This window comes from Nilaparvata lugens, chromosome X, assembly GCF_014356525.2.
Source record: "Nilaparvata lugens isolate BPH chromosome X, ASM1435652v1, whole genome shotgun sequence".
Lineage (NCBI taxonomy): Eukaryota > Metazoa > Arthropoda > Insecta > Hemiptera > Delphacidae > Nilaparvata > Nilaparvata lugens.
Genome location: NC_052518.1, coordinates 74,682,929 through 74,696,064, shown reverse-complemented (window position 1 = coordinate 74,696,064; position 13,136 = coordinate 74,682,929). Strand labels below are relative to the sequence as shown.

Sequence of the window (13,136 nt, the reverse complement as noted above, 5' to 3'; positions counted from 1 at the left end):
TAAACATTAGAATGTTTAGAATTACACCATCGTCAGGTTATAAAATAAAATAAAATTCAATAAATGTTTACTAATTCTAAACATTCTAATGTTTATTAAACATATCACCAAAACTAGTTTATAACCTGACGATGGTGTAATATCACCGAAACCAGTTGTTAAACTATTTTAAAGTTTTTTAAAAATAAAGGGTGCTATAAGATTTTATTTTGTTTTATTAATTAAAAAGTAGCCCATGTGAATGAAGTGTTTCTACTTAGATATGTATGGCCATGGCAGTAAGTAAGTAATGAAATAATAATAGATCAATAAACTACAATAGACGTCAAAGTAGGAACACATATTTCATTATCTGAGCAGATTACACGGAGATAGACCATGAATGCGAAAATAGAAGCTCTCCAAATGTCTTACCTTTTCATTTCATGTCAATGTGTGCTCCTATTAACATATCTGTTATAATTGCAGCTCAAAACAGAGAAGTAGATACATATATTTTTATTATACGAGATAGAAATTTGTCATACATGACATGAACCATGTAATTTCTCTTGAATTTAATTTTTGAATATTATTTTGAGAGTTGAAGAATAGTCGTGAAATTAGTTATTGACATATTGGTAAAGCGATGAAATTTTCAACGCGTGAGATAGAACGTGTATTTATCACGCTTCATAAAAGGCTATATTATTATCACATAATATATATATATATATATATATATAGTTTTTGTGAGTTGGCTTTTGGTCAGCAAATCAAGGTCGTAGTTATCACATATATAGTTTTCGATTTTTTTATTCGAGACCCATTATCCGTCTGTCAGTTACAGGTGATTGTTTGAGAAATTACTTACCTGAAGGGATCTTTGACTTTGAGAATCAATTATAGGCTGTCTCAGTCCGGGTAGTTTGAACCTACACAATTGTATTCTTCATGATTAAGGATCTTGTAGGGAAAAGTGGTGTTTTGAACATTCATTTTGCGAAAGTTTTCATTATTTTAACGTTGCGAGTGACCATTTCAAAGACCTGGAGTGCAGACCAGAGGACCCGAGATCTAAGGTAAGATTTTCAGGTAGGTTAATGGGAATTGTTTTAGTCCCCCCCAAAAAATTTTTTGAGCGACAAAAGACTGCTAGCATTGTTGCAATAATATTTTGTTTTGTAGATTCATCGTATGTTTAAATAATGAATGTTTATCGTAAACGTCATCATAAATAATTTTTTTGGTTATCTATTAACGTTGTTCTCAAAAACACCCACCATCCATCTAGCTCATTCATTTTTTTCTACATAACACATTGAAAGGTACTTGACGGTCAACGGTTCAGTCAGAACAAAAAAGGATTAGAATTGATTGCAATATTACAGTGCAATGCTACAGTGCAATACAATAATAGTGTTGAATTATTTGTATTGGACAGGAACAAGGATGCTAATAAATATTTAAAAAGCTCAAATACCTACTTGTAACTTTGAAACTTTTTACTATGACATTGTAAGGAAATAATATGTTTTTCCTTTACACTATTTGAAGAAACAATTGTGAATTTAATACGGTAGTTTATAAATTGGGAAATTACTTGGAATTTTCTTTGATTCAGGACAAGTATAATACCAGTATGCGAACAAATATTTTTGTCATGTTTTGTGAAGTATCTGTTTTATCACTGCACTTAAAAACTGATCAGAAAATTCAGAATGGTACCCAAATATTATGTTGAATGTTGGAGCTCTACTTTATTTCATTATAATATTGTTCACTTACTAAACCATCTTATCCTGAATACACTCTTCATAATCAATATCTTTTGTATAAACGTTTGTAAAACTATAATGACCAGCTAAATAGCTATTGTAATCTCCATAATAGGTCGATTTTGATGCGCTAAACAATGATTAGCGTTTTTACATGTGCAAAACACAGTTTAAATTTGTTTGAAAAATGTACAACATAGAGAAATCAATGAGGAATGAAGTGATAATGCCGGTGGCGTGATCTAACGAGGTTGAGCACCATGTTTGGACAAATTGAATCAACACTGGTTTACAAGAATATAATTGAGCTGTTTTAATAATGAGTTTATGAAACTTGAAATTTCTCCAGTCCTGAGAGTAAACAAATTGTTTCTTACGTCTGAATAATTGATAGCATGTCAGAATAAACGTGAAACATATTGTTTGTATACAGTCATCTGTAATTTGTAGGTGTATTGAGCACCTATCGTACTTGATTAAATGCTGTTATAATAGTAGGAAGTAATTGAAAAATCAATAGGGACGGCTTTTATATGAAAGGAACGAACCACCAAAATTAACTTTTTTGTTTTGGATGGTTTTGAATTGGAAACCGCATCATCTATTTACTGAAGAAAGAACCAAGCAGTAGCTAGTTTGTGGCGGCATCTACAGGCCTTTGAATCAACTACCATTTCTCTATAAGCCATCAGCTGTTACTGTAAAAGGAACCAATAGCCAGCTATAGCTGTTGGTTTCATATAAATGAAGAAGCTTGTAGACTATGTACTATGTAGACTATCGTATTCTAGGTACATTGAATAAACTGATTGTGCAACAAACTGGGTTGAGTAATCAAGGTGCGGTGTTCGCCATTCATTTCCTCTTAGAAATCTGTATCAAAATAATGTACTACATGACCACCTCATTTCAAAAAATTAATTTGGATTCATGGGGACGAAGATGTTGATTTTTATTTCAAATAGGATTTAAAATGAAACCTACTGTCAAATTATCATTGTGAAAGAAATATTCAGCTGTTTCCATAATTTTCTCCAACTCTGTATAATTAAAAGCTGCGGGTTTCAAATATTACAATACAGTCTTGAGCGAGTTCTTCAACCCAGGGTATCACTTGTTGTATTTTAATGTTCAATTATTCATTTTTTATGCCTTTATAATATGATTCAATGGAATATTAGTAACCATGTCAGATGTGTATTTTTATTTATATTCAAAAGTAGCCCTAGAGAAAAAAAAGACAATTAGTGACCATGTGTTTGTTATTATTTTAGTGTAAAGAGAAAATGTGTACCAATACAGTAACACTTCAGAAAAGTACCTATTGAAGTTGTCATCAAAATTCATGGTATTTCAACTTTCATTTTTTATTATTTCTTAAAAAAATGATTTGCTGAAATATTATCACTTGATAGTCATGTGATTGTTTTTTCTAGAGTAAATATTCAGTGAACCACCAACACTGTGGTTCTTTTTAAACAAATGACCTTAACCTACTACTCTAAAGGGAAACAAGCACCATTTTTATGAATATGTTGAGTAATATTTTGTTAATGATCAAATTAAGACGTGTTTTAGATTTAAAATACTATATATAATTAAGAATAACACTAATAACAGCAATAACACTAAGAAAACTTGTAATATGATTTTTCTCAGGTACCAAAATATTGAGAGCGTTTTTCTCAGTTTTTTAGTTTTGGTGATTGGGTCAATTTATATAAAAGCCATCCTGGTAACAGTCGCGTTGTTCATGAGAGAATTCGCAAAGCAAGCGGCGCTTTGCACTGCACAGTGTAATTCCATGTAATAATGGTAATATGTGTGATGTGGTATCTTACCGGTATTTCGAAGGTATCATCTTTTTTATCCAAATTACAGAATATGGCTTCCTTCTTGCCGACATCGATTTCAATGAGTTCCTGCCTCAGACCAACATCGATGTTCCTTCTTTTACAAAGCTCATTGAGAGCGTCGGCGTAATGCTTCACTCCAAAAATGACCGGCAAACTAGTTTTGTACATTACATTGGCACTTTCTCGTTTACCATGCTGTGAAAAAAACATCGAGTAAAAAACATTTGAAAATAAATTGAACTGATGAGAAATAAGGGCAAGCAAATGAATAGTTAAGTACATCTATGCTAAAATATCAGGCAGATATACAAGAAATAAGCCTACAAGAGTAAATTTTAAACGCAAGTGAGCTAAAAAAATGTAAGAATAACTATAAAGAAGGTTATAATAGTACATGGAAAAAATATATTATAAAATGCAGAGAATGATTTTGAAGAAAACAAGGTAGATTTAATTATTTGATATCATTAATGAACCATAATATAAGCTTACATGTATGACGGACGATGAACCAAATGTTATAAGTCAAGTTTAAATTAAAAATTGCATTCAATCGTATATAATAGCCCATTAACATTAAATAATAAATTAATTCTATTTCCATAAAAATACAAACAAGCAATCTAATAAAAATATGAATAATAATATTTAAAAATACAATTTATAAAACTTACTACAAATGTGAAGAAAATTATATTATCGGAAATTAACCTACTCAACTATGGTCAACCCATGTACTAGAGCAAATGTAGTAGTAATAGGTTCAGAGTGGGGATGCAAATATATTGGGTAAGTGAACTCACATATTATACAGAATTGGTGGAAACTATGGAAACAGCTTGATATTTCTTTTACAAGAATAATTTGACAGTAGGTCTCACTGAGTTCCTATTGGAATTAAAAAAAAACTACTTTTCTGTTGCTTCAAAATTTGGACCGCCATTCTGAATCCACCTCAATTTTTTTAGATGGGAAGATGGTCATACTCATATGATACATGATACGAGTCTAAACAGAATTTCCAGAGAAATTGAATGTCGAGAACCGCATTTCGATATCTCAAATCTTGTCAATGATAAAGCCGTAGAAAAATAGTAATACTGTATTTCATGTATTGCAATTTACTTCTTGAAAATGAATAGTGGGCCGTTGATTATTATTGTTGAGTGATAAGATTTTTCTCATTCACTCAGTAAGTGTAGTTCAATTTGATGGGGCTGAGAATCTCACAGTTTATAAAAAAAACTACTTATTTGTTTGTTATATACATACAAGTTTACAGAAAGATTCTTATGTTCTCTGTAATAATTTTCGGGAATTCCAATCTAAAGAAGGATTTTTTACATCATGCAATCAAATCATTTAAATAATGTTTCATGCAGATACAATTCTAATCTTCAATATGATTGAGTTACAAACCTTTTGTAAGTAATCTTCGGAAATGTAGCATGCCTTTTGTGGGGCACCGGCGCACTTCACCGGAGTGTTCGGAAATGTGAAAATCGCATTCCCTTTGTCAAATTTTTTCAGATTTTCAAATGTTCGCCCAGCAAACTGTGGTGAATAGTTTGAGCTCACACCGCTGTCTGGATTTGCAAGAGCTTCTTGTAAACCCTCTACCTGTAAAAATGCAGAAGGATAAGAAAATATTAATTGAATTCAAGCGTAGTCTAGTTTTCAATACAAATAAATTGAAAAATCTTGAATATGAAAACAATAGAAGTTGGAGATTATTAGTTACTTATTATTACATAGCAAAAAACATTTCTTCTAATGAAACAATACCTCCAAGTATTTGTTGCGAATTGAAATTTCTGAAATAATATTATTAACATAAGAATCATGCCTCAATGATTGACTATCCAAAAGAAAGGCAGAACAATTTTTTAAGTCGAGTATAATTCATTTTCATTTAATACTAGCTGGCCCATAGGAACTTCGTACCGCCAAAAAGTCAATGTATCTCATGTCACACTTGACTTTATTTGGTGAATCATTAAATTTATATGACAATCAATATTTTCATTCACATCTCAATACGGACTTCCTATGTGCTTAGTCATGCAGCATTTATTATTCCGGAAACATATTCTACTTAATCAATTGGTAGTAATATCTATCAGTAAAGTGTTGAATTAAAAAAAATAGATAGGTTATATCAGTGTTTCAAAGATGAATTTAATGCGTTCATAGTTGTTGATTGTCAATAGATGGTCCAGGAAATATGCGATATACGATAAATCAAACAGAATTCCATATTATTTCCATCATCCATTTTAGGATGAATATAAGTTAAGCTAAGCTAAATTAAAAAAAAAGTAAATTATTCTGTCATTCTTCAGTAATTAATGAATGCAATATAAACAACTCTCTTACATGAGGTGAATAATTTTTTCCCAACATTTTCCAATTTCTCAACGATAGGCAAGTGATAATAATTATTTGTATAGGTTTTCTAAGGAGCCATTATCTACAACTGGAACCATTCAACTACACTTCAATTCCAAACTACTGTATTAATTAATACCAGTACAAAATTTATCGATGGGATTTCTTTGACACCGTAGCGAAACACGAGTGACCTATTTATTACAGCTGGTAACTTTAGACGCTAAATAATAAACATATTATCACAACATGATCTCGAATCATGATCATCTTTCCGTTCTTCGGTAGCCACTCAGACTATAATTTCGAAAACATAGGTCTGTAAAATGGATTAATGAATAATTATTATTATTATTCATATATATATATATATATGTGTATATTCATATATATATATATATATATATATATACAATTTGTTTGTTGGAGACATTTGTAGTCTCCTAGCATCCAGGTACAATACCCTAAAATTCTCGACACTACTTCTGAAACACCCTGTATATGTGTGTGTTTTCTGTTAAGCTATAAATAAACATATATTATATATATATATATATATATATATATATATATATATATATTATATATATATATATATATATAGCCTCCCTCTACACTTGAGCATTTAACACTCCCTTAAAATCCCTTGAGCATTTCCTTTCATCACGACCCTCACCCTTCGCCCCTTTAACCACCTTCATAGTAAACCTTGCCAAACTGGTGCTCACAAGCAATGCCTTCATTGGGTACAGCCATGGGCACCAGGATTGCACCATCCTATGCAAACCTATTCATGAGCCTCCTTGAACAGGATTTCCTTTCCAAACAAACCCTATCCCCCCTGACAAACCCTATCCCCCCTATCTCCGTTTCATTAACGACATATTCCTCATATGGCCTCATGGACATAATACCCTCTCCCACTTCCTCAATCAACTCAACTCCAACTACTCTGTCTCCTTCACCCGGAATATTTCTGAATACTCCATCAACTTCCTAGATGTCAATGTAATCCTTTCCAACTCCAATACCTTATCCACCAATACTTCCACCAAATCCACCCACACTCAACAGTACCTACACTTTGAGAGTTGCCATCCATACCACATCAAAAGATCCCTCCCACGTTCCCTCTCAATCCGAGGCCAAAAAATTTGCAGTGATCCCCACCACCTTGACTAGTACCTCAAAAAACTCCACCAATCCCTCCTGAAATGTAACTATCCTGAAAGGTTGTTACAGAAACAAATCTCCTCCAAAACAGACACTAATCCAAACACAAAAAATTATCAAATCCCACAAACTCCAAAGCTCTGTAGCACCTACTTCCCTGGAATTGAAAACCTCAAACCTGTCCTTAAAGATCTGTTCCATATCGTCTCCTCCAATCCCTCTACCAAACACCTTTTCCAGCAACCACCCAACCTCATTTAGAAGCAGCCTCCCAACCTCAAAAGAATTTTTAGTAAAAACAAATCACTCACCTCTGACGAAATCCCAACTCCACCTGGTACCCTACCCTGCAAACGCCCCCGATGTAAAACCTGCCCTATCACTGATCCTTCCATTTCCTTTACCAGCCCTATCACCAACTACACCCATCATATCCATCAATCCAGTAATTGCATCTCTAAAAAATGCATCTACCTTCTTTCCTGCAACTTCTGTCCTGCCTTCTACATAGGTGAAACCACCACTGCCCTAAACCTCCGGATCAACAATCACAGGGCTTCCTTTGAAAATAATACTTCCCTACCCATCCCCATTCATGGCTCTGAGCACAACAAAAACTTTGACCAATGCTTCAAAGTCAAAGTCCTTGCCACCCTCCCTCCCACAGCCCCATCCATAGATGTCAAGACAAAAGAATTGGCTTTTATTTGGGTGCTTGGAGCTGCTTCCAATCCTGGTCTCAACAGACAACAATAGTACCATAACTATCAACTCTACACCAACTGTTCAATTAAATTGAAATAAATTTCATCATATATAAAAAATTTCACAGCTATCAAATATATAATAAATTTTCAATAAAAATAAAATAAAAAAAATTTCATTCCAATTCAATTCTATATATCCATTTCCTAATTTTATTCTACTTCATTTCGGATTTCTAATTTTAAATCTCCTCTTTTCCATCAATTCATAATCTACACCTTTCCTTATCTATAACCCACTCAAATTTGAAATCTCGTGCTTGTAACCCATAATGGCCCACCAAGTAATCCCATAATACTCCTTCAATCAGTACGCCTCTGTTCGTCTGTGTTCTATGGTCTACACAACATCTCTACAGCGTCTCTGTGGTCACGACCATTGGAATATTCAAATCTGCACCACTTCACTTCCTGTTTGATTAACAAAGGGGGCCCAGTTCCCGAAAATTTTCGTCTGTAATGCGAGTTTTTAAGTGTTTTTAATCTATCTGTGTCGTGTGTATCCTGTTTCAGTTTATGTTATGAAACTTTAAAGTGTTTTCCGTTATGTGCTATATATATATATATATATATATGAAAATAGGAGACACAAGACATAAACAGATTGGAAACACTTAGAAACATGCATTAGAAACGGAAATTTTCGGAAACTGAGTTTCCTTCCTCAACCGAGCAGTGAGTGGGTACAGTTTGAAATCAAACAGTCGTGACCACAGAGTACGCACGGAGAGTCAATTGTAGCAGCAGAGACCACAGATTACGCGGTGCAGACGGATGGAGAGAAAAAGGGTACAGATTCAGGGGATATTATGGGGTATTTAGGGGGCGGTTACAAACGGGATATTTAAGATTTGAGTTGGTTATGAATAAGGAAAGGCGTAGCTTATGAATTGATAGAAAAGAGGAGATTTAAAATTAGAAATCAAAAAACAATTAGACTAAAATTGGAGAAAGGAATTGTGGAATTGAACTTGAATGAAATTTACTTTTCATTTTTATTGAACATTTAATATATATTTGATAGCTGTGAAATTTATTATGATATGATGACATTTATTTCAATTTAATTAAACAGTTGGTGAAGAGTTGATAGCTATGGTACTATTGCTGTCTGTTGAGACCAGGACTGGAAGCAGCTCCAAGCACCCAAATAAAAGCTAATTCTTTCGTCTTGACATCTATGGAGGGGGCTGTGAGAGGGAGAGTGGCAAGGACTTTGACTTTGAAGCATTGGTCAAAGTTCTTGTTGTGATCAGAGCCATGAATGAGGATGGGTAGGGAAGTATTATTTTTAAAGGAAGCCCTGTGATTGTTGATTCGGAGGTTTAGGGCAGTGGTGGTTTCACCTATGTAGAAGGCAGGACCGAAGTTGCAGGAAAGGAGGTAGATGCAATTACTGGATTGATGGATTTGGTGGGTGTAGTTGGTGGGGTACGCGCCACCTTAGTCCTCCGACACACCCAGAACCTGACAGGAGACTGGAGTGGACAGCGACTATCTCATCCATCGACACCGTACGCCAGCGACAGGGAAAGACTGTTTTGAAAGAGTCTCGAATTGGCGTGTGCGTTAGGCGCCAAAACCGGACACTTTTACATCCGTACAGAAACGACAAAGTCAGACACATCGAATCTCTGACACTTCAAAAACAAGACGGTCAGGTTATACTTCTTGGACGGACTGTACTACGCAGAGCTGTCTGGTTTTCAAACAATGGTATTGTTCTGATGAATCCCCACATGTAGGTTATTCTTAACAAGACCATTGACAATTTATTTCTGAAACCTATCACTCTTTTCTATCCCTCTTCGTAGTAATATCAGGCGATGACTTATCTTGTAACTGTATAATTCCTATTTATCAGTCCTATATATCTATTTATAAGTCCTATATCATTCCTATTTTGTGCAGTTGTCTCTCTTTTCTGCAGTTATTTGGAGCTTAAATAATATAACTATTAGTAAATTTCTTGACACAAAACAAAAATAACTTCACTTAATAGGTCAATTGTCAAGATTAGTGAGTACACTGAAACTTCTCTATAATTCGTAGTTTTGTCATCAAAAACACTGTAATTAGTATTCCCATAAAGATAAATACACTAATATGCCATAGTAACTCCAGTAATGAGTTCATCGAAAATTATGCTACAGTAACTAATAACTCCAGTGATGAGGAGACCGAAAATCACATCAACTGATGAAGTGAAATGGAAAAAAGGGTGTTGTGATTTATCATTAGTAAGCTGGAATATTAATTGCATGCAATTACCACAATTTACCCATTTATTCATAACAGCTAATGCTATTTAAGAATAATCACATATACTGTCCTTAATGCCCCGAATTCAGCTGATTAATATACAAATTTTACATCAACTCGCTTTCGTTAATGTCTGTCTGCCTGTCTAGGTATTGTTTGTTTCCAACATAGCCTATATGTATTAGATAATACAACTTGTGATAGCAATACCTTTAACATTATAGTAATTGGTATTATTAGTTTAGGGATTTTGAATTCTGATTGTGAATTATTTACTCATACGGAGTGAACTTTAAAGTTTTATGGATTCACATATAATAATATAACTAGAGACACCCTTGGTTGGAGAACTCGCTCATGAACAGTTGTATTGATCTCTGAAATCTTTTACAAGTATGTCAAATTAATATTTAACAATATTTTCTAATATTCATTCATAGAGGCTATATTATGAATTAATTATGGGCAATGATGGGATCAGTATCAATGATATAATTTTCTCGTATTTTGTTTTATCAGCCTCGATATTGCAGAGCTTGATATATAATTCGTCAACCTCCAAAATTCGTATTAAATGCTTGGTCCCGTAAGCTACAAATTATATAGGTTCTACTGTGTTGAATGTAGTCTAGGCCTACTGAAGGGTTAATTACTCGAACATTGAGAATTTTGAATATAATAAAATTATTCAGTATTGTTTTTCATTTTGAATGTCATTTTCAATACTGGAAGATATACAGTTATCATTTCCCAAAATAGCGGGAAAATGTTATTTTTTCATGATAATATTTTGATGATTGATTTTTCTACGTTTCAACGACGGGATTTGCTTTTGTCTGTATATGTATGTTGGCATGTTTGTAAATTAGCTTTTGATGATTACAGCTTGGCAATGCTCTCGGTTTTATTTATAACAGGTAATATTGTCATCGTCAATACACGCCAATCAGTCATTGGCCGTTTCAACACTTACAATTTCTCGTCACGGTACCGGTTTCTTTTTTCCGATGTCCGAAGGGCTAATTGGGGTGACATATTGACAATGAGATCTGTTTATAAATGCTGTACGAGGTCTACTGTTCACAGAACTACTAGCTACAAGTATTCAACTGCAGAAGTCGGAAATAGAAATTTCATTTTACTCATGGAAGACACCCACCCTTATCTATCTACTTCACGTCTATGAAGATAACAATATCAAAGAAACAGAGTTGAAAGTACAAAGACATAGAGATGGAAATTTAGAAGTGAATGAATTGTTATAATTCAATTACTCAGGTATATTAAAACTGACTACTTTAGCATTTACCTGATTAATATTACCGCAATCATTATGTTTCAAATTCAAATTTGCGTTGCGTTTCTGTCACTCGGCTGCTCTCTGCACCTATTTTCTCGATTCATGCAATAACTTCAAAAAAATGACGTCAACAAACTTGGTGACTCAACACATCTGTCTCGTTTTCAACTGACAATGGCAAACTCTCTCGATCAGCTATTTTCAACTGTTTTCAATTGACGACGGAAAACTCTCTCAGTCAGTTGCTACTCGGTTGATGAATATTATTACCGTACCTAATCATTTTTAAGTTCCCTCAGTGAGTTATCCTAAACATGAGTCCTAACCAAATGATGATTTTCGTATCACAAACTCTATATTTCAAACTATATACTATATTTCAAACTTAATCAAAATCGTTAGAGCCGTTTTCGATTTCCATCAGACATACAAACAAACTAACAAACAGAAATTGAATACGATGATAAAATACGTCTATAGTAACATCCATATGGGAACGTCTGTTATAGTAGACTGCACAAAACTAATCCGAAGTTAGTTGGAAGAGCTGAGTACCTCTTCACCCCTTACCATAAACTTTGCCAATTCTTCAGGTGTACTGTATTATGAAAATATCAATATTAATTCTTACTTATAATCAGCTGCCTTGGGGGCCTAGGCCCCCCTCAAGGATCAGATAAATAATGAAAATGCGGGTCTATCTACACGAATCCTTAGTCTCATAATGATTTAATACTTTTCTTTATCAGCAGTAGTATAATTCCTTCTACAGTATCAACAATGTAGCAAAATTGCCTTGAAAGTATGGATACGGGTACAGAGTAATAAATAATATATTTTTCTCTGTGGTATAGTTTGAATACAGAATGGGTACACTTATTGATCAGAGCACAATAAGTGAGTTATTGAATAAATTTCAATGTGAGAATTAACAAGTTGCAAGATGTCACAGTGAAAGCAAAAGAAAGGGCACAATCAGACAATTAAAAATGTATGTAAAGGGTTGTTGAGAATTATGGGAACAGCTTGATGTATCTTTAGCTTTCTAACTGAAAGTTATTTTCCAATTAGAATATGATCCCCAATGAAATTGTTGAAATTTTCATTGTAAAAGAAAAATTTATCTTTTTCCATGATTTTTAAGAAATCTTTTTCAGTGTATTTCTACTCTAGGGCCATTTCTCTCTGTAGACCCATATTTCTAATAAATATTCCATGATTGAATTCAATAACTAATAATGTATATGTTTGTATTGATACTTCAACCACATTTGTATAAAATTGGAAAAAATGAAGCATATAATAACATCTTCTAATGTAACATTTATGGGGAAAAACCCAGGTCCCTCTATCCTTTGGGGGTATTCCTCCCCCCCAATACCTCTTGGTTTTTGCCCCCCCCCCCATTAGCAGATTGGTGAAATGGCACCACTGAAGTTGAATGAAATCAACTTCAATTATTGTATGGTAATTGTATGGCGAGATTACGATACTTATGAGCTCTACTTAGAAATGGATTGTGAAACATGATAATTGTACTGGAATGTAATAAACTGTGATATTTTCATGATTATATAAAAGCAATTGAGCCATTCATTTCAATCATTGAGAGAAAAACCAATAAGATGCTCATATT

At 33.5% G+C, this 13,136-nt stretch overlaps 1 protein-coding gene across 2 annotated transcripts in view; it reads right to left on the bottom strand.

Moving 5' to 3' along the window:
• Positions 1-13,136, bottom strand: part of LOC111062732 (sulfide:quinone oxidoreductase, mitochondrial) — an 86,754-nt gene that overhangs the window by 17,029 nt on the left and 56,589 nt on the right. For both annotated transcript variants that reach the window (XM_039441618.1, XM_039441619.1), the window contains exons 4-5: positions 5,033-5,233; positions 3,599-3,808 (exon numbers count right to left, since the gene is read on the bottom strand). In XM_039441618.1, coding sequence (XP_039297552.1) covers positions 3,599-3,808; positions 5,033-5,233 — 411 coding nt within the window. The remainder of the gene's footprint in view (positions 1-3,598; positions 3,809-5,032; positions 5,234-13,136) is intronic.